Source organism: Budorcas taxicolor, chromosome 19, assembly GCF_023091745.1.
Source record: "Budorcas taxicolor isolate Tak-1 chromosome 19, Takin1.1, whole genome shotgun sequence".
Lineage (NCBI taxonomy): Eukaryota > Metazoa > Chordata > Mammalia > Artiodactyla > Bovidae > Budorcas > Budorcas taxicolor.
The window spans coordinates 27,935,150-27,960,480 of record NC_068928.1 but is presented as its reverse complement, the minus strand read 5'-3'; the positions used below and the strand labels follow the sequence as shown (position 1 = coordinate 27,960,480).

Below are 25,331 nucleotides of genomic sequence, written 5' to 3'. Positions count from 1 at the left end.
CAGAAAAATATCCTCAGATATTTTCAGTGGTTCTTTCTGACCTTACAGAGCTACCACCAGCAGCAGCCTGAGGGGAGGATAGAAATTTGGGGGACAGTTTATGACAGAAAAGGTGTAAGAATATAACACGTCAGTTACTCTTGATTTGTAGATATGCAGATGTAGTCGTTAATACCCCCTGAGAGATGCAAGCCAAACCTGCTTTCACAGTTCTAACCCTCACACTGACTTGGTGCTTTGGATGTGGCTTTACTGCTAGGGAAAGACCCAAACTTGCTAACGTTTGCATTTGTCTGTTTGTAACGAGCAGCAGGAATCACCTAAACCAGTGAAACACCAGGCAAGTGCTTTTCTTTGTTTCTTAGTCATGAGTGTTTGCACTAATTTCTGTCTTTAGACTGAGACGCTACTAGGCACAAATACCATTAGCTCTGAGCGAAATCTCTTATGAACAAAATGTTTCTTTTTGAAAATGTGTTGCTTTGAGGCTCACTGTTCTGAGAAGCAGCATGCCCTTTTGCTTTACCTTTGTTTTCTAGAGGAACTTTGATGGTTATTTACCCTTTCATTATGACTTTGAATCATATGCTTGTGAAGCCTGTAAACTTAGGGTTTCATGTGTCAGTGGCCAGGCAGAATCACTTTAATAATTCTTAAGCATGTGGAAATCTAACTTCATGCCATATATTAAATTTTGAATTTAGGGTTGCAACTGTAACAGTTTCTGACCTGTTAACATTGTGTGGTCTGATATGTATAACCTGAAAGTCTCATTGTATTTAATATATAAATTTAGAACTTTTTTGTCCTGGGCAAGTTGTAGAGGAGTGTTACTCTTCCTATCAGATGCCACGCTTTTAGCCCCACAGAGCATAGCATCTGGCAGACCATGGACCAGAGCATGTCCTGATAGAGAGGGAGGGCAGGGCTGAGCCAGATGCCTTAGATAGACTGCGGTGTCTGCACCTGGACTTGACCCTTTCCCTAGCATTGGAATGGTTTTGGTTTCTGTGTCTTTTTGTAAGCATGCTGCTGCAAAGCTAGCATAAAGCAATAAATGATAGTGTTATGAAAACCTATTAACATGAAGAAGCAATCAGAGGCATCGAAAGGAATAGTCACAGACACAGATTTTCAAATACCTTTCTTTAGAATTCTTAAGATAGTCTCAGATGCCAAAGCTTGTACCACACCTATAAAATGCCATGATGTTCCTTTGCTTTTAGCTGTAGCCCACACCAGTGATGCAAATTGGGAGGATGAACGATATCATCACTATCCTATATGGTATTGAAAGGCTCTTTGGCCAGTTAAAGAAGGAATCTGTAGACCAGCAACCAGATTTTCTTTATGCTTTAGAGTACATGCTAAATGACCTTTTAATATGTACCTAGATCACTAGCAAAATAGCGTTAAATAATTAACCTACAGATTTAGGTTTCCTAGTCCTCTGGCTTACATAAATCATCGTTACTGTTTTGTTTCAATGTCAGAAACAACTACAGAGTGGGTCCCTGTGAGTAGCATGCTTACCCCGAGATTTTGCTTTGGGTCCAATCAAGCCAGGTTCCCTCCAGAAGGCATGAGCTTCTCTGGGCCGTGCTGCGCTATTGTTACTGACTTGCATGTCTTTCTGCATGTTCTCTGCGCATACTCTTATGTGCTGCTTTCCCAGGTTTATTTTAACACTAATCAAGTGGTAGTTATGCCGTGTCTTTAGAAACATGAGGAGGCCACTGGTGCTCCATTGATTTTTCTTTCCCAGCACACTGAGGAATGTGAGACACTGCTGAGCCTAGAGACTGGTCATACCCTGGGGAGGGTCATCTCAGGAACTTACTTCTCTCCCTATACCCCCATCCTCTCCCGAGTGCCCCTAGGCCTGATTTTCTCACCCCATTTTGAGGATGACTGCCATAAAGTAATGGTTTTACTTTGTAAGGTCAGTGTTTCTTTTGGTTCCCTTAACTGGTTTCTGAATTTATGTTGAACCTTATAGGAACTTACTTGGATTCTCAGGAACCATTTGTATAAATTGATAGCATTTTATCACTAAACAGCAGTATAAATTGTAAAAAAAAAAAAAACAAAAACAAAAGAAAAGGCATTTGTAGCCTCCTGATTTTGTGAATCTTTATTTGCTCTTGGCTCTTTTTCCCTCAGCAACTTTATTGAGGTTTAAATTCATGTCCCACAAAATTCACCCTTTTAAAGCATACAGTTCAGTGGGGTTTGTTTATTTTTTAGTCTAGTCACCCAGTTACTACTGCAGTCAATTTTGGAATATTTTCGTCACCCCCAAAAGAAGCCCTTTACCCATAGGAATAGGAATCACCTTCCATGTCCCCCCAGCCCCTGGAAATCACTAATCACTTTGTTTCTCTGAATCTACCTATTCTGAGTATTTTATGTGAATGGCATCATATAACATGTGGTTCTCTGTGACTCTTTTTTCACTTTGCAAATGTTTTCAAAGGTTTGTCCTTGTTGGAGCATGTGTAAGTGCTCCATTCCTTTTTATGACCAAATAACAACCCATTATATTAAATTCGTCATGTTTTGTTTATCCATTCATCAGTTGATGGACGTTTGGATTGTTTCCACTTTGGGACCATTATGAATAATGCTGCAATATATCAATTTTCACATGGACATACGTTTTCACTTCTCTTGGGTGTGTACCTGGAGTGGAATTGCTAGGTTGTGGAAACTTTCTGTTTAATGTTTTGACAAACTGCCAGACTTCTCTATAGAGGCTGTACCACTTTACATTCCCAGCAATATATGAGCGTGCCAGTTTCTCCATATCCTAGTCAATACTTGTCATTGTCTTTTTATTGAGACCCTCCTAGCACTGTGAAGTGTTCAGTTTTTTAAAATGTATTTTATAACTTCATCTTCATTATAGAAATATGAACAAATATAAGAAAGAAATTGTCAAAATTAAGGCCACAGTATTTAAGAAGTAAAACATTTACCTGTAAACTTTTACGTGTTGTAACAAAATGAGTTGTCATTTGGCTTAATGCCCCAGCTGACTGCAAGTCCGTCTTCATTCCAAGTTCCCTCATTGTGTGTTGCTGTTACAGACCCTTGCTGTCTAGCATGGTATTCAACGCCACTCTGAAGCCTGGACAAGGTGCAATTTCAGAGCGGGTTTGAAGACAACTAATTTCTTAAACTTGACCATCCCCCGAGAATGACCTCTTCAGGCCCACCCACCTCCCCACTAATTGCTCAGTCAGCCACGTCAGATGGCAGCTTCCAGATGACTTTGTATCTACTGGTCTAAACTGCCTTAAACTGAGACAGAAGGGTAACAGATAGCAAGTAGCAAGCACAGAAATTATAGCTTATCCTGGAGATTGGTTCTCAACATGTGATTAGTTGCTGCACCAGCTTCCCTGATAGCTCAGTTGGTAAAGAATCCGTCTGCAATGCTGGAGACACCAGCTCAGATCTTGGGTTGGGAAGATCCCCTGGAGAAGGGATAGGCTACACACTCCAGTATTCTTGGGCTTCCCTTGTGGCTCACCTGGTAAAGAATCTGCCTGTAATGTGGGAAACCTGGGTTCCATCCCTGGGTTGGGAATATCCCCTGGAGAAGGGAAAGGCTACCCCCTCCAGTATTCTGGCCTGGAGAATTCCATGGACTTGTATAGGCCATTGGGTTGCAGAGTCAGGCACAACTGAGTGACTTTCACTTTCACCAGCTTCCAACCCTACTCTGTGGTCAGAGGGAAAGCCACAGCTTTGCCTGTTAGGCCTATGAGGGCAGCAGGAGGCCAGCCTGAGTCCCCTTGCTGGCTGAACTGGAATTTTGAAAGATGTGTGTGTGTGGTTTTTTTGTGTTTTTCTTTATTTTCACCAACTTCAAACTCATTCTGTATCTATCATATAGCAAGTATATGTAGTACATTATGTAATAAACATGGGTGTAGTTTTTTTCACGATTGGCAAACCTTTAAAGCATTAATGACTTAAATACTTAGAACTTTAAAAATAATTTCAGTAGTTAATAGTAATTTCTTTTCTCCATGTTCCACAGTGACATTTCTTATTACCACATAGAATAGAAAGAGAGGAACATTGCCCATGCAGTTCCAGTGGAAAGGTTAATACTTTAGTCACTGCCCCGGAGGTTTATAAATGGCTGCATAATTTGGTTGGGAGCTGTAAGCACTTTCTACCTAAGTGTAGAATTATTCGGTGTAGCAATGATCAAATTTAGTGGTAATTTCTTACCTAAAGATCATTTTTGTGTATTGTATAGTACTAGCTTTGGGTCAAGCTTTATATGATTCATTCCTGAGTCTTTGAGATCTATAATTGGGCTCAATCATGTCAGAAACCCATTGGAAGAGAAGTACCACCACATCCCTGTTAATGGAGTTGCCCCCATAGCTGGGACCCACATCTCCACACCCACCATGGTGACTGTGAGGACCCTTAATCCAAATCTTCCTGCCACCTCTGGCTCACCACCATCCCCTCCCCAGATACTGATAGAGTGTGCTTGGACCTGTCATTATCTGTCCATTCAGCAGATATTCACAGAACATTATTTTGACTTGATGTTGACTTGATGTGGAGGATGCAACCAGTGCCTTTAAGCCAAATGAAAGAATGGGATCAAGATCAGTGGATCACATGCACACAGTGTGTGCACACACAAACACAACATATACATGCCAGGGAGGGGAAAAAAACCCATCATCTTGACCCAAACAACTCTTGTGAAGCCATGTCTAGGGAATATTAAAATGAGGTATACAATACTTGTTTTGTTTTCAAGTTAGGAGAACATTTTAAAGATAAATTATTATTGGAAGTGTTTTTATTATGATTTGGTAGGATAGTGTGTAGTTTTAAGGAATGTATGTTCTGATTCCTTGAGCTAACTGGCCGTGTCAGATAAATGCAGTGCCCCACCTATCTATCAGTCAGTACTTTTTCTGACAGTTTCTACACCCTTATCACACAGTGAGGTTAAGGAATCTTATAGCCCAAAGCATTGTTGTTGAGCCAGTGCAGGGAGGGCTTTGCAAGATGTTGGCCACAGACTCAGTGATGGCTGTGACCTCTGACCTCTAGGGAAAAGGCTCTCTGTTGTGTCACAGCACAATAGCTGCTGTCCTTAATGATGACCTTCAGCCTTGTTAACATTGGTTCAGGATACTGTGTTTGAGAAACTTTGATAACATATAGCGTTTAGAAAGATTTACATCAGAAATAGTCTGGTGCCCCTTGAAGTCCATAAACAGGAAAATTCCCGTTCAGGGAGCATATTATCTAAAGTTGAGAACGTGAGTTGATGCTATGTCATGACATTGATGTGGCAGGACTGGTTCTAGACTGGTTTCTATTGAACACAACTGTAGACTGGTGAAGACCTGGGAAAACCCGGCAGTCAGATAAATGCTCTAGAGTACACACTGTGTCACGGGTCTCAGGCACATTCCCCACCCTTTCCCTGGAGGGAACGGCACCTCCTAACAGCACCTCTAACCACACTGGCTGAGACTGCCTTATGGTATATACTTGTTCCTGGCTTTGGGTTTGATGATAGTGTCATGCGTCACGTGGCAACTGGCCATTCATTTAAAAATCTTACCTGAGGTTCCTTATACTCTTTTTTTTTTTTTTTTTTTTTTTGCTTAGAGAAGCACATTAGTGTTTTTTATTTCTTTCTTTAGGTCTAGAATAATGGTGGGTATTTTAAAATACACAGGTAACATTTGTATTTGGAAAAGGATTTTAAGTCTTACAGTATAATTCTGAAATTATATTCCCCGGGCATAGGGTCATTTTATAGTGCTTTTTATGACCAGAAATGGCTTCATGCTTTCTCATGGAGCTTTCTGTTGTATTTCATGATTAAAGCCCATATTAATATACTTAACACCTTTTGTTTGTAAACCGTTTTATAGCTTAATTTGCATGCAAGTAAGAACACTGAATAAAGCATACACTACACCAAATATGATATGCTTAGCTTTTTAAATTTGAGCAAGAATTCAGTAGCCTCACCATCTTTGTCATCTCTGAATTTGGAGATGAGGGTGTTGCCCTGTCTATGTCATTAAGATATCGTGTTAAATCTTGGAAAATGGCAAGTCTTATCACCCTGTATTTAGCATCTCTGTTCAATGTGACATCATCATCTTGTGGTCCCGTGATAGAGGCTGATTTTTTTTTTTTCCTTTAGCAGAGCCCATAAGACCGAGAATAAGAAGCCAACAACAAAATTTGTTAGATGGCAAATGAGAAAACTGAGGAAAAGAGGCAGTGTTTCGTTTGCTTTTTCTTTGAGCAATGGAGTAGAGAGATTAACATACATTTGCTTTCACTTATGTGTGTGTTTATGTGTGATGTCTTTTAGGGGGAACTTGAACGGCAGCTTTTGCAAGCAAATCCAATCCTGGAATCATTTGGAAACGCAAAGACTGTGAAAAATGATAACTCATCTCGTTTTGTAAGTTTAAAAGTGCCAGAAACCTTTTGTTCCTCAGACTTCTAGTTAAATGTCTACTATGATTAAGCAAATAAAGTATTTTCCTCCCTAACAGATGTAGTATGGAACAGTGAATAGAAATACAGTGCAAGTCAGATGTAATTAAAATTTTCCTAGTAGTCACATTTTGAAAAACAAAAGGAGGAAAAAACAAATGGGAAAGTAATTTAAACCGTATGTTTATTATATATAAATATATAGTTATGTGTTCTATGGTTGTGTTATTATAACCTCTCTGAACTTATTTCTTCACTTTGGTTGGGGATGATATAAATAATTCTGGGCTTGTCATGGAGATTAAATGAGGTGTGTGTCAAGTACTTAACACAGCACTGGGCACAATTAACACTGAACAAAGTGAAGCTGGAGTTTGATGTGGTAAATTGTTGTCTTTGTACCTTGCTGTGTCTATGGTATATGGATCTGAGAATAATTTATCGCTACTATTACTTCTCTTTATTTACTTTTAATATTTTAGTTTTATTGGGGTATAGTTGATTTACAGAGTTGCGTTAGTTTCCGGTGTACAGCAGAGTGATTCAGTTATACAGGCCCATGTATTCATTCATTTTCTGGTTCTTTTCTCATATAGATTATCACAGAATATTGGGATGGTGCTTCTCTAAAATTTTCTTCTCAGCCATTCTACTCTCTGAATTCAGTGAAAACTTTACTTTCTCCCTCAGCTCGCATAGCTTGTCTAGGGACATTTTCCTGAATGACAGCAAGATCAGTGTCACAGGACATGGTCTTCCCTTTTCCAGCTTCTCAGAGTCAATACTTTGATAGCAAATTGTTCAACATCTGCTATTTCTGCTTCAGTAGCTGGAGTTGTTTCTATGTTTTTCCTCCCTCCTCTGATATTAGACATCTTGGTTAAAGTTAAGAAGGCCAAAATCAAAGCAACTTTAATTCTAACGATTCCTCAATAGGCGGTTTTTGGAAATCAGGATAACTGTAACTTTTTTTTTTTTTCTTTTTTACTGTGGAGGTGTAAAGCTGTGGTCCGTAGAATAGTCTGATGACGTGGTTTCTGGAATTAGAAGCCATCAGACCATAGTTCAGTTCATTTCAGTCACTCAGTCGTGTCTGACTCTTTGTGACCCCATGGACTATAGCACACCAGGCCTCCCTGTCCATCACCAACTCCTGGAGCTTGCTCAGACTCATGTCCATCGAGTCAGTGATGCCATCCAACCATCTCATTCATCCTCTGCCATCCCCTTCTCCTACCTTCAATCTTTCCTGGCATCAGGGTCTTTCCGGTGAGTCAGTTCTTCACATCAGCTGTCCAGAGTATTGGAGCTTCAGCGTCAGTCTTTCCAATGAATATTCAGGACTGATTTCCTTTAGGATGGACTGGTTGGATCTCCTTGCAGTCCAAGGGACTCTCAAGAATCTTCTCCAACACTACAGTTCAGAAGCATCAATTTTTAGGTGCTCAGCCTTCTTTATGGTCCGAACTCTCACATCCATACATGACTCCTGAAGAAACCATAACTTTGACTAGATGGACCTTTGTTGGCAAAGTAATGTTTCTGCTTTTTAATATGCTGTCTAGGTTGTTCATTGGAGAAGGAAATGGCAACCCACTCCAGTGTTCTTGCCTGGAGAATCTCAGGGGCGGTGGAGCCTGGTGGGCTAACGTCTATGGGGTCACACAGAGTTGGACACGACTGAAGTGACTTAGCAGTAGCAGCAGGTTGTTCATAGCTTTTCTTCCAAAGAGCAAGTGTCTTTTAATTTCATGACTGCAGTCACCATCTGCAGTGATTTTGGAGCCTCCCCCAAATAAAACCTGTCACTGTTTCTGTTGTTTCCCCATCTGTTTCCCATGAAGTGACAGGACCGGATGCCTTGATCTTCGTTTTCTGAATGTTGAATTTTAAGCCAACTTTTTCACTCTCCTCTTTCACTTTCATCAAGAGGCTCTTTAGTTCCTCTTTGCTTTCTACTCTAAGGGTGGTGTCATCTGTATATCTGAGGTTATTAATATTTCTTCTGGCAGTCTTGATTCCAACTTGTGCTTCATCCAGCCTGGCATTTCATGTGATATACTCTGCATAGAAGTTAAATAAGCAGGGTGACAATATAAAGCCTTGATTTACTCCTTTCCTAATGTGGAACCAGTCTGTTGTTTCATGTCCAGTTCCAACTGTTTCCTCTTGACCTACGTATAGATTTCTCAGGAGGCAGGTAAGGTAGTCTGGTATTCCCATCTCTTTAAGAATTCTTCACAGTTTGTTGTGATCCACACAGTCATAGGCTTTGGCATAGTCAGTAAAGCAGAAGTAGATATTTTTCTCTAACTCTCTTGCTTTTTCTGTGATCCAGTGGATGTTGGCAATTTGATCTCTGGTTCCTCTGCCTTTTCTAAATCCAGCTTGAACATCTGGAAGTTCTCAGTTCATGTACTGTTTTGAAGCCCAGCTTGGAGAATTCTGAGCATTACTTTGCTAGTAGGTAAGATGAGTGCAATTGTGTGGTAGTTTGAACATTGTTTGGCATTGCCTTTCTTAGGGATTGGAATGAAAACTGACCTTTTCCAGTCCTGTGGCTACTGCTGAGTTTTCCAAATTTGCTGGCATATTGAGTGCAGCACTTTAACAGTATGTTTTAGGACTTGAAATAGCTCAGCTAGAATTCTATCACTTCCACTAGCTTTGTTCATGGTGATGCTTCCTAAGGCCCACTTGACTTCACACTCCAGGATGTCTGACTCTAGGTGAGGGACCAGACCACAGGGGACCTGGTATACAAAGGCAGCTGATAACCCTCTGTATGCTTGTGCCCAGGCTGCTGAAACAGAGCACTGCAGACTGGGTGGCTTAAACAATAGATTGAACTCTGTGTTTTTTCACAGTGGAGGATAAAAGTCTGAGATCACTGTGCGGCCAGGGCTGGTTTCTTCCGAGGTCTGTCTCCTTGGCTGTGGACAGCCATCTCCTGGGAATTCATGTGGTCTTCCCTCTGCGTGTTTGTTCTGTTCTTCCAAGACCCCAGTCACGTTGGATTCAGCCCACCATTATGACCTCATTTTAACTTAATTACATTTGTGCAGACCCTTTCTTTAAATATGGTCTTGCTCTGAGCTAGTAGACATTAGGATTTCAGCATATGAATTTGGGGGTGGTGGGGACAGCTCCACCCTAACACCCAATACCCTCAGAGGTAGTTGCAGTGCAAGAGGCTTTCCAGGTTATGTGAAAAGTAGTAGGGACGTATTTGCTTGGAATACTGTTTATTCCTAGTAAGATAAAATCTGAAGATCTGCTTAGTCCAAGTTCATTTAGTAATTATTTTAGCTTTTTCTCCGTAAAGTGGGATAGCAAATATGCCTGTGTCAGTAAGAAGCATGGCTGTGACTTTCAGATCTGAGGAAATTGAGCTGCGTTTAGAGTTTCTGTCATTCCATGAATCATCAGAGTTGAGTCTGAGCCACAATTAAATCTTAAATTCTTTTTGCTGAAAGCCCTGTGTTTAGTGGCTATGCCATGGGGTGGGAGATAGCTACCAGCTTTGGTATGAGAGTGTTGTAAAGATTTTCAAGGACTTTGTAGTGGAAAATGTTTTATTTTACCACACAAATCAAGGTACCAGTCTGTCCTGATTTCTAAACACCCCCCTCCCCCAAACCACATTCCAAATCCAAGAGAAACAGTTTTGTGCCCATTTGTCTCACTTTTGCCTAGAAAAGATAAACTGCTACTAACCAGTCCTATCCTTTGGTCTAGAATGTGGTGATCCCATTATTAAAAGGTGAGGACTCAGCTGATGGGGATCTTGTGTTTGGGACAAGAGACAGGTAGCTCTGTATTAGAGTCTACTGCTTCGTAACCAGATACTGTAAGTCCTAGTGATGTAGAGCATTTATTGTCTCAGCGTTTCTGGGCGATGGTTCTGGTTCAGGGTCTGCCAGGAGGTCGTCATTACCGCGCGACTGGCTAGCGCTAAGCATCTGAAGGCTGCTGAGGCTGGAGGAGCTTAGCTTCCCAACTTGTTACTCGGGTAGCTTTTGGCAAGAGGCCTCAGTTCCACAGGCTTCCCTGGTGGCTCAGAAAAAAAAAATCCGCCTGCCAGTGCTGGAGACACAAGTTCGATCCCTGGGTTGGGAAGATCCCCTAGAGAAGGGAATGGTAACCCACTCTAGTATTCTTACCTGGGAAATCCCACGGATGGAGGAGCCTGGTGGGCAACAGTCCATGGGGTTGCAAAAGAGTCAGACACAACTTAGCGTCTAAAATAACAAATCTGTAATTTGTTATAGATACTGTAGATCAGTGGTTCTCAATTTGGGATCCCCTAGGGTTCCTACACTTGGCATCTCGTGGGTGGAGGCCAGGCATATTGCTGAACATTCCTCAGTGTACAGGAGGCCCCACAACAGAGTTATCACCACACATCAGTTATATGGAGGTTGAGAAACTCTCCTCTGATGTGCTCCTTTAAATGGTAGTCTAAATTAGGAAATTCATTGTAAAGTAGTAACTGTACATAGTCCCCTTAATGCTTGTTATTGGCACAGCTTGTCCGAAGGTTGATAAAGATTATTCTGGTGGGAACTTGTTTTACATTCTACTGGTGGGAAGAATTTCTTAGATTGTTTCCAGGAAAATTGATTCTAGCAAGAATCACCCATCAGTGTAAATTCTCAACAGACCTTGATTCAGCTGAAGTTCTACCTTCCAAAGTGCTTGTGCTACTGAATAATCATCACTAAGTATGCGCCATCTAATATAGTAAAAGCTAATCTTTTCAGAAAAGATTTTTGATTAAGGCAGTGTTGTTAGACATAGCTAATCATTCAGCCAAGAAACAAAGATGCCTTTAAATTGTTGACTTTGAGTTTTAATTTTTAGAAAGTCAACTTTACGTTGATATGTATAATATTTTTTTAAAGAAAGAGTTTCGTAACCAGGTACTATTATCATAAGGCGTTAACTGCACAATAACACAAGAAGGTTGATTTTAGCAATATTAGTTCCATTGATCAACTCTCATTCCACATTCAGTTAAAACATTTTGGCAGTCTTCAGTGGGTGTTGCTAACCCTGGTTCTCAGGGGGTTAGACAGTAGCCAGTGTAGACTCATTTTCAAATTTTACATGATTGGGTTTTTTTGTTGTGCATTTCAGTTAATTATTAATTAAGCACCTATACTTTGCTGGTCACTGTTCTGCTTACTTGTTATCTCCATTTGGATGTCTAATAGATTTCTCAAATTAACATATTCCAAATGGAACTTTTTTCTTTTTCTTTCAGAGTATCTTTTTGTAAGTCTTAGGTGAATAAACGATACAATCAAGTCACCCAGTTGCTTAAGCGTAAAACAAAATAGAATCAACAAAACCTAGAAAACCGGAATACCTAAGAGTCATCCTTGATTGAGCATTTTTGTCTTGGTTCATGTCCAGGCCAGGGGTGAATTGTGTGGGTCCACTTCCAGAATATACTTCCAGTCTGTCCAAGTTTCTCCATCTTTGTCCCCTATACTCCTCATTTGTCTCAAAACCTTAATCAGATCTGAGGAGGCTTCCCCTGTGTTCTCTCTCCCAGCCTCCTGCTGTTTTCCTTCATGGCACTTCCCACAGCCTGCGGTTTGTGCTGTGTTCATCTGTGATTTCTTTCCTGCTAGAATAGAAGATCCCTGATGGTAGGGGCCCTTTCCATCTTGCTTTGCAGATCCTTAGTTGCTGGCTCTGCCTCCCACGTGCATAGTAGGTGTGTGGATGTCTTTGTGGAGCCCGTTCGGTTACAGTGTGCTTGCCTCCTAAGTGCTAGACACTCTTTTAGACCCTTGGACTAATCCGTGGACAGAGCTCACCTTCATTTGGGTTTTAGCTTTCTGATCACTTGCCGTCACATACATTTGAGCTCAGGTAGCATGTTGCACATGCCAGGCTCTCTGGGAACATGCCTGCCCTAATTTTTTTGCTTTTTTTGTTTTTATAGTTGATTTGCAACATTGTGTTAGTTTCAGATATACAGCAAAAAGGATTCAGTGATACATACATACATATTTTTAGATTCTGTTCTGTTATAGGTTATTACAAGATATTAACCTATATCATTCCCAGTGCTATACAGTAAATCCTAGTGGCTTATCTGTTTCATATGTGGTAGTATATATCTGTTAATCCCATACTCTTAATTTACCCCTGTCCTCCCTTTCCCTTTGGTAGCCATAAGTTTGTTTCTTATGTCTGTGAGCCTGGTTCTGTTTTGTAAATAAATTCATTTGCATTATTTTTTAGATTCCACATGTAAGCAGTATCATAAATGTGTCTTTCTTTGTCTAGCTTACTTCACTCTGTATGATAATCTCTGGCTCCATCCATCTTGTTGCAGATGGCAGTTTCATTCTTTTTTATGAATGAGTTCTATTGTGTATGTGTATGTATGTATATATATATACATATACCACATTTTTATCCATTGTTGATTAACATGTTGATGGACATTTAGGTTGCTTCCATGTCTTGGCTATTATAAATAGTGCTGCTGTGAACATTGGGGTGCATATATCTTTTTGAATTCAAGTTTTTATCTTTTCTGGATATATGCCCAGGAACAGGATTGCTGGATCATATGGTAACTATTTTTAGCTTTTTAAGGAACCTGCATACTGTTTTCCATAGTGCCTATGCCCCAGATTTAGAAGTGTGGGCCTCTGGCCAGGAGGGAGGCTCTGGCACCATGGCTAGGCCAGGCCTGGGGTTGGGGTTGGTGTTGGACATCAACATGAAAGAGCAGTGTGATGTTAAAAGATGAATTGTGTGTCCAGTGGAATTCCACGTAGTCATTGTTTAAAGCCACGTGCTTGCAGTGAAAATATTTGAAACTATAAATTCCATAAACTTTAGAATCCATTTGTTTCCATTTCTTTGATCTGATATAGACGAGTAATTTCCTGAAGAATATCTTTTTTTCCAAAGATGCTAGCATATGGTTTGTATTAAAGGAGATTCTTTAGGAGAGCATTACCCTTATGAAAATAATTGTTCACAGTTAGTCCAGCTCTCTGTTTACTGAGAAGTCAGATGCATTCCAGATGGAGAGGTTTATGTAAAATGAATCTCTTGTAATGAAACTTTGAAACAGGGATTTCAATTTCAAAATGATTGTATCGGCAGATACATCTTCCCTCAGAAAGTTTTAGTGGGGATCATTCTCCATACTTCCTCAAATCTTTTCCCTTTTTGTTCTTTTCTCTTTTTTTCCTTCCTTTGCAAAGATTTGAGCCAGTTTGGCAGTTCCCAAGTTATGTACCTTGAGGTATTAATAGCTAATTAGCTTCCAATCATTGGAGCCACATAAAGGCTCCAGGTGACCTCCCTACTGCTTGGCTACCAATTTACAACGAAAGTGAGTCAGAGTTCTGTACCCTCACCTGTATTAGCCAGCAGGCACCAAAATCAGTTTTGTAGGTAAGTTGAACACAGTCGACACTCTGTCTTTAGTACTCTCACCCAGACTTCCTGTAAAGACTTACTGAGGCCATCGTGACAGCATCTGAGACAGGATGAGGTCTACACGGGGCATCCTTCGTCTTCCAAGTGAGCTTCTGCCCTCCCAGCCCTTGGGGCTTGCTGCAGCCCTGACACCCGGCCCACACCAGACTGGCTGGTGGACGTCTGTGTATTTCCAGTCAGACCAGTGCTCTTAATATCGCTGATTTTCCCCCAGGAATTTCAAACATCCATTATACTAAGTAACAAGGCCACTTAATTCACAAGAAAAGTCATTTTACTAATTAACAAAGCTTCTGGTGTAGTTCGGAGATTAAAATAGCTAGAGCATTTAAAATAGCCATCTGGCCTTGGGATTGTGTCCTGGCTAATTACTTCCCGAATGAGTTTTCCCATTTAGGAGCAATAGCTACCTCCAAACTGGAGATTCTTCCTGGAGCAAACTCACTCACACACAGAGCACACTGTCTAGGCTACAGTGTTTTCTAGTACAGATCTTACAACAACTTTAGATACAAATTAGGAAGAAGGAAAAAAGTATTTTCAGAGCATGAAGACTGCATTGTCCCTGTAATAAGGTGCTAACAGTGTAGGTTTAATTACTATGGATATGTTGTAACCACCCACCAGAAAAAGTTCTAGAAAGTCGATGTCAATTCAGAAGGGATAAAATTCTTAAAGATAATTTTCTTATTTTCTTAATAGTATCAAAATATCCAAGTTGTCCTATTGCCTCTTTGAGTGAAATTCCTAACAGTTTCAGTTTTATATAACAGAAAGGATGCTAGTTGTCTGCGGTTCAGACTCTTGCAGGTAACGCACTGTCTTAGTTGTCCTTGGATCAGAACACAATGTGCATGGCGTCAGAATGCATCCTCTATCATTCATACATAACGTAAAATACTTGTCCTGTTTTTACTTTTTCCTTTTTGTCTGTGTTGATGAAATCCTGGTTGAATATTCTGAGTACCCCAATCTGACCTGTATGGAAATCAGATACAGAGCAGACATCTTCCACAGTGATTCAGTGGCCATGAGTTTGAGCATGCTCTGGAAGAAGGTGACGGACAGGGGAGGCTGGCATGCTGCAGTCCATGGGGTCACAAAGAGTCCTGCCTTAGGACATAGCGACTGAACAACAACAAAATCTTCCATGAGTTTCTTCATATCGTCTTTAAAAGACTGGAGGACCCAACCCACTTAATAGTAAAACTCAACTTGTTTTCCACTTTGGTCTAGATTTGTATGTTAACAAAAATGTTAGTTCTGAAGAGTACTGATTCAGTATGTGAGGAGGTACTGATTTCCTTTGGGGTCAGGGGAGGGCTGGAGGGACACCCCCATCCACTGTGCTCGCTCTCCAAGTGTAGGCTCTCTCTCCCCACTTTCTTCATGATTTTTTGCCTGGGCCTTTTCATTCAGCCAAAAGATACTTGTCTGGCACTAACTGTAATGGTTAGAGCAGCTACAGGTGCTGGGTATGAAAAAGAAAGTGGACCGATGGTTAGGGAGCTGATATGCAAGTTAGGTGTTGTGTGTTGGTGACTTTGCTTGTTTATCCAAGTAAGTGATCACATGTCTAAAATAATCTGGGACATTTCTTTTTAGGTTACCTGTTCAGAAGCCCAAAATTTAGGGTGCTTTTTTTTTTTCCTTCCAATTTCTCCTTTGAATGTAGCTTCCTTTTTTAGTTTATATTCTCCCATGAAGTAAAGGAAAAATAAGCTCTCCAAATATAAAATGGATTATGTTCAGTATAAGATTTTAAAGTTATTAGAGTTCAACATTGCCAGTATGGTAACTTAGTCCTTTTGCCCAAAAAAAGAATTTTTTAATGAATTTTGAACTTGTGATGCAAAGTGTAAAGAAAAGGGAATATAAAATAGTATAAGAAGTTGAAAGCTTTAACAGCATGTAGATTAATATATAAAAAAGAAATTAGACAAGTTATTGAAAGCTGAAAGTTTATATTACTATACAACAAAGTTTTAAGTGAAATACTCAGCAAGAATTAGGTGGTATGATATGATTTTGATTAACTTTCCTACAGTGTTAAAGAAAAGTTTGGAAAAGTATCTGAGCAGTGGGTTGGCAGTGTATTCTTTGCAGTTTTGAAGTAATAACATTATCTTGACTACTCTCTTTTAAAATAGCTATTTTTTTAGCTCAGTGAAGTATTGTATAAATGATACAGCTATTTTAAAGTTGTAAAGAATTGTAATCCTCATTATAACCATCAGGACCTGATTTTATTTTAGTTTCTTTTTTGAAAAGTTCCAACTATCTGTGAGGACTGTTAGTTTTTAAACTTTATTCTTTCTTAAATGTCTTCCACATAAAAAAGATGAAATTGACTTATTTTAAAAATAGAGTAAAACTCATTTCTCTCATAATTACCATATGATTCCTTTGGACAATTATATATAGAAAAATTAAGGGTTTTAGTAATCTTATCACTATGATATATTAGTGATCTTTTCTGTATTTTGTAACATTTTGCTGTTTCATCATCCTGGGAGTTGATTCATCATTACTCACCAGTCATCCCCAACAGTGTTAAAGCAAGACCAGAATAATAGAGAGCAATGGAGCTGCCTAGTAGGAGGCTATCACAGTGACTCCTGCATCGCCCTTTAGTTTGCTTATGGCCCAAAGAATTGCACTCTCTTTCAAGACGGTATGAAGGAGTGCCGCAGAGAGCAGTTTTTAGTCTACTTTTAGCTTTCAGTGAACATAGTTGAAAAATCAAAAGTTTTCACCAAAATGGCCAAGAGAAAAGAGTGACAGAGGAACACATTTCACAAATATTAGATGAATGAGAGGATGAATGCAGAGAGATAGGCAGCATTGTAGACTCTTAATGATGATGGTGAACTTGGTTCCGTAAGTCTCAGATTGAGTTTCCAAATGGTGTAGCCTTGAATTTTCTCAGATGCAAGAACAATGTATTTCCAAAGACCAAAAGGAAATATGTCTTTGGCATCCAGTTAATCTTTCAAGAGGAAGAATTTCCTCACTCAGAATGTTGTAATAAGGATCTGGACCACTGGTGTTCTGAATGACCGAGTGACATCTTTTGTGATGTTTGTGGATCAGCATTTATCCAGTATGGTTTATAAAAGGACAAATGCTGAAGGCAAAATTGTATATGAAAGTGATTAAAAGGAAGTGGATGGTGTCGAAATGAAGAGATTCATTGGATTGACCATTCTAATTGGTGCTTGTAAATCTAAAAATGAAAATGTTTTACAGTTACAGATCGAAAAAGATCTTCCTCTCTTCACAGAATTACGGACTGTCAGACGTTTTAGGTATTCTTCCAGTATTGCATTCTGACAATGCAAAGGCAATAGTAAGTGAGAACCTGTTGTCAGAAGAGAATAAAGGTGTTTATGGTTGCCACTCTGAATAGCTGTGTGCCCAGACTTGAAAATAATGAGTAGTTTTCCTTTCAGTTTAGAAGCTGAAATCAGACTGCTCTGTTATCATGGACTGCTACTCTCTGTCATAGTTTTATTTTAAGAGAACTCGAAACAAGCACAGAACCTCCCTTTAAATTACTGTGCTTGCTAAACCGAAAGACTACTCAGCTGCACCTGACTATCGGGAATCCTTTCTCTGTTCCCTTAGCACCGTCTCTCAGTCCCCTGGATGTGCTTGGGCCACGTTGTTCTGCAGGTGCTGAAAAAGTACAGCCTTGCTTCTCCTGGAGTTGTGGGGCATTGTGTCAGCATCTCTCAATGCCTCAACCATTTTATTTGTATTAACTGTTATTTGTGTAAACTGTTATTTGTATTAACTGTTCTTACTAAGTCCTCTTACATAATATCACTAGTCCATCTGAAAAGGAGGAAAAGTTTTTTCTCCTGTTTAAAGAAAAATCCAAACAAAACTTTCTCTCCCTTCATGAAATAAAACTAACCAAATAAGCAAGCAAATTGTCATTTTTATTTTGTGACTCTAAAGTAATTAACAAATTCTCTATGGCAGTAATTGCTAAATGCTCACCAGCAGCCTCTTAAAGATGGATTTGCGTGGTAGTCGATAGAATTTAAATCATTACCTCCTTAAGCTCTGTGACACGAAGATCCACTTTTAAGCTTGAAGGTGTTGCTGATATTGGTGTCACCATCCTCTTTTTCAGTTTCACGTTCTGTTAATGTATTCTGTTGTACGCATATACTCAGTTACAAATGTTAGACCCATGTCCAGAGTTGTTTCAGTTTAACCAGTGTTTTGATAATTTATAAACGTAGTGAGTGACTTTATACATAACTGTTTGAGAGGTGCTAAGAGGCATGCTTTTGCTCAGAATGCTTTTGCTTCATCAAGGAATCATGTGTTTTACCTCCCTCTCAAACACTTTCGGGTCTAGTGGCGTCCAAAGCAGACCCTTAGTGAAGTGTGCATGTGTCACTGTGATGGCCTGATACTTCAGCTGTATCAGACTAGCCATGCACTTCCTGTGCAGAGCAAGGCTTTCAGCTCCTGGACTGTACACTGCTCTGTTGATCTGTATCTGTGTCCATACACCAGTACCACACCTTCTTAATTATCCTATAGCTTCTTGAAATCAAGTAGTGCGAAAAGATCCTAGAGCTCTCAAAATCATTGTGACTTCTTTAGGTCTTCTTCATTTCCCTTAAATTTTGGAATCTGCTTGTCCGTGTCCACTGAGAAGCCGTCCCATCCTTTGCCTTTTCCTGTGATGAATAGTTGTAGTATGTTTACAAATATCAGTCCTTAGCAGTCCTGGGATTCTTGATCATTGTTGTGTTCCTTGGTTTTACGAAGTATATTTAATTTGGCCTTTTATATCTATATTTGCAAGTAAGATATTTGCTTTTATTTTGCTTTCTGATATTTGTTTTTTATGATATGTTTGCCAGCTTGTATATTCAGTGTTATGATAACTTTATAAAATGGATTGTGAAAGAATCACTATTTTCTGTTTCCCTTGAAACAGTTATGTGTGTTGTAAGACAATTCAATATTCCTTAAGGAATTTGCTAAACTATTTAAGACCCAATCCATCATTTTTAAAGGAGTAATTATATTTTATTATTTTCTGTGTTTATGGTCTGTTCAACTTTTCTCTTGTTTTTCTTTGAATGAGTTTTTGTTTTCTTAGGAAATCATCTTTATTTTTCACTTTTCTCAAATCTAGCATTAGAGGACTAGATACAGTGTTCTTTTAAAGCTATTAAAATCTTTCAGATTATTTAGAAGAACTTTTAAAAAGTTTTAAATGGTTAGCATTTCACTTTTATTATGTCTAGTAAAGTAACCTACCCCAGCCCTAAGTTTATTGAGGCTTTTTCTTTCCCTTTTATTTGGGATAATATAATTAAGATTCCATTTTTGTAACCAACTTGTGGATACATGACACAGTAACTTTGGCTTATTTATTATAGTGTTCAGATATTCTGTGTCCTTAATTTATTTTCAGCATTTTTTTGTTTGTAATTTATTTTCAGGGCAAGTTTATTCGGATCAACTTTGATGTAACGGGCTATATTGTTGGGGCCAACATTGAAACATGTATCCTTTTTCATAATTGCATTATTCAAAATAGAGAATTGATTTCATCTTCCTGCAGCCTGGTGGCCATCCTCTGTGACGCCTCTTCCATTTCCCAGATGATAAAACTCAAGCCCAGAGAAATTGTGACTTGTTTAGATACCTTCAACTACTGAATATGAACTCCAAAGTGATATTTTGTTGTTGTTTGTTTTTGACACTGGGTCATGATCTGGTCACGTGGCTGGGGAAGTGGAGGGTCCCACTAAGGTGAGAACACCTGTATAGGCAAATGGATCCAGGAAGTGTTTGTGTGCTCATAGCACATTTAGGTGAATAACATCTTCAGTTACTGCTGTATTAGCCCATTTTTCTCCCCATTTACTTTTGATATTAGTAGAGTGACCATGTCCCATTAAAACAAACCTTATAATCTACAGAGGTGAAGCAGTTTCAGTTAGTGTTAAGCAGAATAAAGTCAGAGGGGAAAAAAACAGTCAAACACATAGACTAGTCCTAAGAAATGTCACAAGCATAGAATAGCCTTAAGGAATGATGGATCTATAGAGAGAATTAGTTTGATTAAAAAGAATAAATTAGAAATGACTCTGAATGATAATGTTCCAACTAGGAAATAACAGCTGACAGTTCTCTATACTTGTTAATACTCTTTGTGATAGATACCGTTTCTGGCCCTCTGGTCAGGCGTGGATCGGATTTTTCCTGTTAATTCAGAACTATATTTTATGTCTCTAAATATGTTCAGAGCCAGAAAACACAGCAAACACTTGAACATGACAGGCAAGTGGATCCACAGCAGGGGTCCCCAGCCTCTGAGATCTAACACGTGATGATCTGAGGAGGAACTAATGTAATAATAATAGAAATAAAGTACACAATAAATGTAATGTGCTTGAATCATCCCCAAACCATCCCCACTCTGGTCCATGGAAAAATCATCTTCCACAAAACCAATTCCTGGTGCCAAAAGGGTTGGCGACCGCTGCGCTGGAGTCCCTTCATGTTGAAGAGATCCTTCATGTGCAGGCACGCTTCACTGAATGTGGAGGGTGTGTTTGGGGTAGTCCAATTTTTAACTAAAATTAGGCTGTATGCACATACACAGTTTGCTTTGGTGGCCCCAGGAAGATTAATTCAGAGAAGATAATTCTCTCCCAAAGCAGTAAAACTGAGACTCTTGGGAGTCCAGTGTGACTGTCAATGCAGAGATATTCCAGGAGCATCCAGACTCAGTGGACAGAGAAACCAAACAGGCCCCAGATCCACGCCCCAAATACCCACACGGGGCTGCGGTGTTCTGACACACACAGGTGCTAACTGACTGGAGTGGTACCAGAGTTACACGTATTTTGGAGTCCAGCAAAGTTTTGGTTTCTGACTGTGCTGTTTGAGTAATTTCTTTGTGCCCTGGTTTCCTTCTTTGTGAAATTGCAATAATAAGTCTGCTGTTTCAAGGCTTTTCCACCTCAGACAACTTGGCTTCCCTTTTTTTATAGCATCTCACGGCTCCTTGTGTCAGGGTAGTGTGGGTGGAGGAGGGGTGAGGGAAGCGCTCTGATCTTCAAGCTCTCTGCAAGTTCAGAGGTTCTAGAAGATTAGTAAGAAACAGAAGTTGCATATCTTTTCTTTTTCCGCATACAAAATTCAGTCATTTAGAGTGATTCACTGCAGACTAGTTTCTGTATTCTAAAGAAAGAAAAATCTTACAAATTAAATGTGTACAGACACTGAGAGGAGACCACCTTTTCATTGTCACCCTTAACCACCGTTGCTCAGACCTTCTGGAAAAATCTCGTGCTGTTCGTCAAGCAAAAGATGAGCGTACTTTTCATATCTTTTACCAGTTGTTATCTGGAGCAGGAGAGCATCTGAAGTGTAAGTTACAGATTTTTTTTTTACTGTTTTATGTTCAGTTAAATATCTTTTATAGTATGTTTTTTTTAGAAAGAGAGCAGTTGCAGAATTATGCACACACACATACCAAAATTCTAGCTGGCTCAATTATGAAAGTGAAACTGAACTTCAAGCCATGGGATAGGTACTTTAAGTGGCAAGCATATGGGTGGTGTTATATTATCTTTTGTACTTTTCTTTTAAAATAATTTTAAATTTGAAGGCATATGATATGTTTTATACAAATTTTGTTTCAAAATTTGTAAATATAAAAGTAATGAAAAATAAATTTATTTAATAAAGTGAAATTGAATACATGTGTGTATTCCTAGATTTACAACTGAATGTATCTTATCCTTCCAGTAGTACTAGAAAGAGCCTGTGTGGATTTTTATTTATTTTGTGAATCACAAAGACCAGAAATTTAGAGTTGGACAAGGTAAAAAGTAAGTTCTTTCCTGGGTCAGAATTTTGCTGGGTCAGAAGAAGATACACAACTTTTTGGTTTCTTCTGAGTCTCAGAGTAAATGCTGCTTCTCTAGAATTAGTATGTATGTTATTTAGATATCACAATAGACATATAAAACCCTACAGTCCTTTTCTCACTTGAGATATAGGCTTTTACTAACCATGGATCATCTGTGGAAGCATTAAACCCAGAAATTAGTTAAAGACCTGCAAGGGAAAAAAAATAAGCAGCAAATAGAGTAATTGCCGTTGAGAGACTAAAATTTCAAGGGTATTCAATAGATAATGCTGAAGGGAAGAAAACCCTCATTTTCAGCCTGGCAGACTGAAAGCAGTAATGAATCAAGAAAATAACTGTTAAAAGAAGGAATTTTTTTTTAAAGCAATACCCAGTGGAAGCTCCATGTGATGTAGATAAGAATTAAGGGGTTGGTGTGATCAGGAGAAGTTCTCTGCAGGAGAGCCAGTGACACACAAAGCCAGAAGCCCAGATAACATCTGCTGTAGGGAAAACCATGTTTTACTATTTTGCACGCTCTTCTTTTCTTAAGAACACATTTATTGAAAAGGAGCTTGTTTTTGCTTATTCATGTCCCCTGAAATAAGAGAGTCAGTGGGCATGTCTGTTATAATACCCGGTCAGACTAGTGCTGCGTCAGACATCGCTCTCAAAGGCAAATGGACCACTAAGCAGACTGACGTGGAGAAAGGGCTCCAGGGTGCTGGCTGGCTCAGGACTTGGCGGGCCCACGTTCCACACCAGGAACGCAGAGTATGGGTTTGAAGGCTCCTCCTCAAAAGATGTCTAAAGTATTTAAATCTGGAAACAATAAAGTTTAGTTATCTGGAAAACTGATATCATTTCCCAGCTATCTGATTTCAAATATTGTATAAACCACTGTCCCAAAAGCCCCTGTTGAGATATCTGTTGTTTACATCATCATTTGTTTCACTGTACAGATCATGGAAGACTGTGTATTTAATGTGAGAATGTAAAATGTGGTGGTGGATCAGATGTTTTTCTGTCCTGTGGGTCCAGTTTGAAGATGGGGCTGTGCTTCAGTCTGTTGATGACTATTTATGACGTTGTATTCTGTTTTCTTTCAGCTGATTTGCTCCTTGAAGGATTTAATAACTACAGATTTCTCTCCAATGGCTATATTCCTATTCCGGGACAACAAGACAAAGATAACTTCCAGGAGACAATGGAGGCGATGCATATAATGGGCTTCTCCCATGAAGAGATTCTGTGTATGTGTGATTTCTCTGAATAAGATTCTGATGCTCAGTTTTACCAAGACTTATAAGTTAGGGGTAAAAAACCTAAACTAGAGAATGATTGTGAAATTAATGGGACCTGCCTCTTAATTTTATGAAATCCTGAGACTCATCTTTCTGAGAAGTTTTGTATAGCTAATTTTTAGCACAAAATACATTAGAATATGTCCTCTACATTTTGATATCATATCTTAATTTTTTTTTAATATCAACATACAGCAATGCTTAAAGTGGTATCTTCAGTGCTTCAGTTTGGGAATATTTCTTTCAAAAAGGAGCGAAACACTGATCAAGCCTCCATGCCGGAAAATACAGGTAGGCTGATGAACACTGATTTTATTTCTGTTTCTATGGCCTGTTGTGTTCTCCAAAAATGTGTTACAACACGAGCATAAAAGCATCCTGAGGTGTCTCCCATGAGGCTCCACATGCCTACCTAAGGGTCAGTCAGATTCCAGAGAGGAGGGAGGAGGATGGAGTGCCAGCTGAGGAGCGGGTGTGGGGACCCTGCCTTAGTGACGGGGGTTAGGACTTGGGAGTGGGCTGAAGAGACCACACAGCTCGTGCCTAAGGGAGCTGCAGCTGTTGGCTTCCAGCCAGTTTTCTCCTTGCCAGAATGCAGGTCCAGGGCTGGAACCAGAACTGATTTTTCAGAGGAAGGTGGAAACCTAGATTTTAATATGAAATTTTCAAACTTTTAAATATTAAAAATGGATTCAAATTCACAGCAGTTAAAAACAAAAATTTGTGAACCATAAGGAAATGGCAACCCATTCCAGTACTCTTGCCTAGAAAATTCCATGGATGGAGGAGCCTGGTGGGCTACAGTCCATTGGGTTGCAAAGAGTCGGACACGACTGAGCGACTTCACTTCTTGTGAGGTCTTCTTCCGACAGTCTGGAGACGCAAAGAAAGCTGAGGCATCTGTGCCTGGTCACCAGAACGTTCTTTTGCCTCCCAGGAGCATCCTTCTTTCCTTTTCCTGATTCATTTATAGAACAACTGTTTTTAAAAAGCCAAAATGGCTCCAGTGTCATTGCCTCCTGGCTGTTCATTACATCCCCAGTAATAGAAGTAACATTAATTGCTTTGTATTGAATAAGAAGCTTTAAATAATTACAGCTCTATAAATTTTCTTGAATTATTACCTATATTGGGTAGTTGCTGCTGCTGCTAAGTCACTTCAGTCGTGTCCAACTCTGTGCTACCCCAGAGACGGCAGCCCACCAGGCTCCCCCATCCCTGGGATTCTCCAGGCAAGAACACTGGAGTAGGTTGCCATTTCCTTCTCCAATGAGTAAAAGTGAAAGTGAAGTCACTCAGTCGTGTCCGACTCTTCGCGACCCCATGGACTGCAGCCCACCGGGCTCCTCTGTCCGTGGGATTTTCCAGGCAAGAGTACTGGAGTGGGGTGCCATTGCCTTCTCCGTATTAGGTAGTAGTGGTGGTTAATTAACACTTGCACTGTTGGCAGTGTGCCAGAGTTTGTACTTTTTAATTACAGCATGATTTAAACATATGCGAGGGGAGAGCAGAGTGGAAGGACCTCCTACCACGTTCTTGTCTCCTGGCATAGACGACCACCAACCCATGGCCTGTGTTTCATTTATACCACTTCCCCTTTCCTAGATTATTTCAAAGCAAATCCCAGATACTTCATTTGTAAACATTTCAGTCTGATGCTCAACTCAAGATCAGAATGAGGGCTTGAAGTGGATATATACACCTGGACTTCTGTTTGTATTGATATTTCTGCTTTCTCTTACCAGAGTTTTTCAGGTTATCAGTATTTAAAAAATTTTTAATTCTGGTAAAATTACACATAACAAAATCTGTCATTTTAACCCTTTTTTATGCGTATAGTTCAATAATATATATTCACATTATCATGCAGTCACTCTGTAGACTTCATCTTGCAAACTTAAACTCTAAAACAAGTCCCCGTACCCCATCCCTCAGCAACCGCCATTCTACTTTGTCTCTATGAATAGGACGAGTCTGGGTACCTCGTATAAGTAGAATCATTCAGTGTTTGTCTTTTGTGACCGGCTTATTTTATCAGGTTAATATATTTTTAAATGTTAATTTCCCATGGCATTTTTACATGTTGGTATCAAAATGGCATTTTTCAGAAAAGTCTTATTCTCTGCTATCATTAATAGGACTAA

General features: G+C 39.5%; 1 protein-coding gene across 2 annotated transcripts in view; it reads left to right on the top strand.

The window, feature by feature from the left end:
* MYH10 (myosin heavy chain 10) overlaps nt 1-25,331 on the top strand; it is a 121,222-nt gene that overhangs the window by 42,752 nt on the left and 53,139 nt on the right. For both annotated transcript variants that reach the window (XM_052658275.1, XM_052658274.1), the window contains exons 6-10: nt 6,383-6,475; nt 19,461-19,524; nt 21,301-21,399; nt 22,993-23,136; nt 23,383-23,478. In XM_052658275.1, the coding sequence (XP_052514235.1) occupies nt 6,383-6,475; nt 19,461-19,524; nt 21,301-21,399; nt 22,993-23,136; nt 23,383-23,478 (496 nt within the window). The remainder of the gene's footprint in view (nt 1-6,382; nt 6,476-19,460; nt 19,525-21,300; nt 21,400-22,992; nt 23,137-23,382; nt 23,479-25,331) is intronic.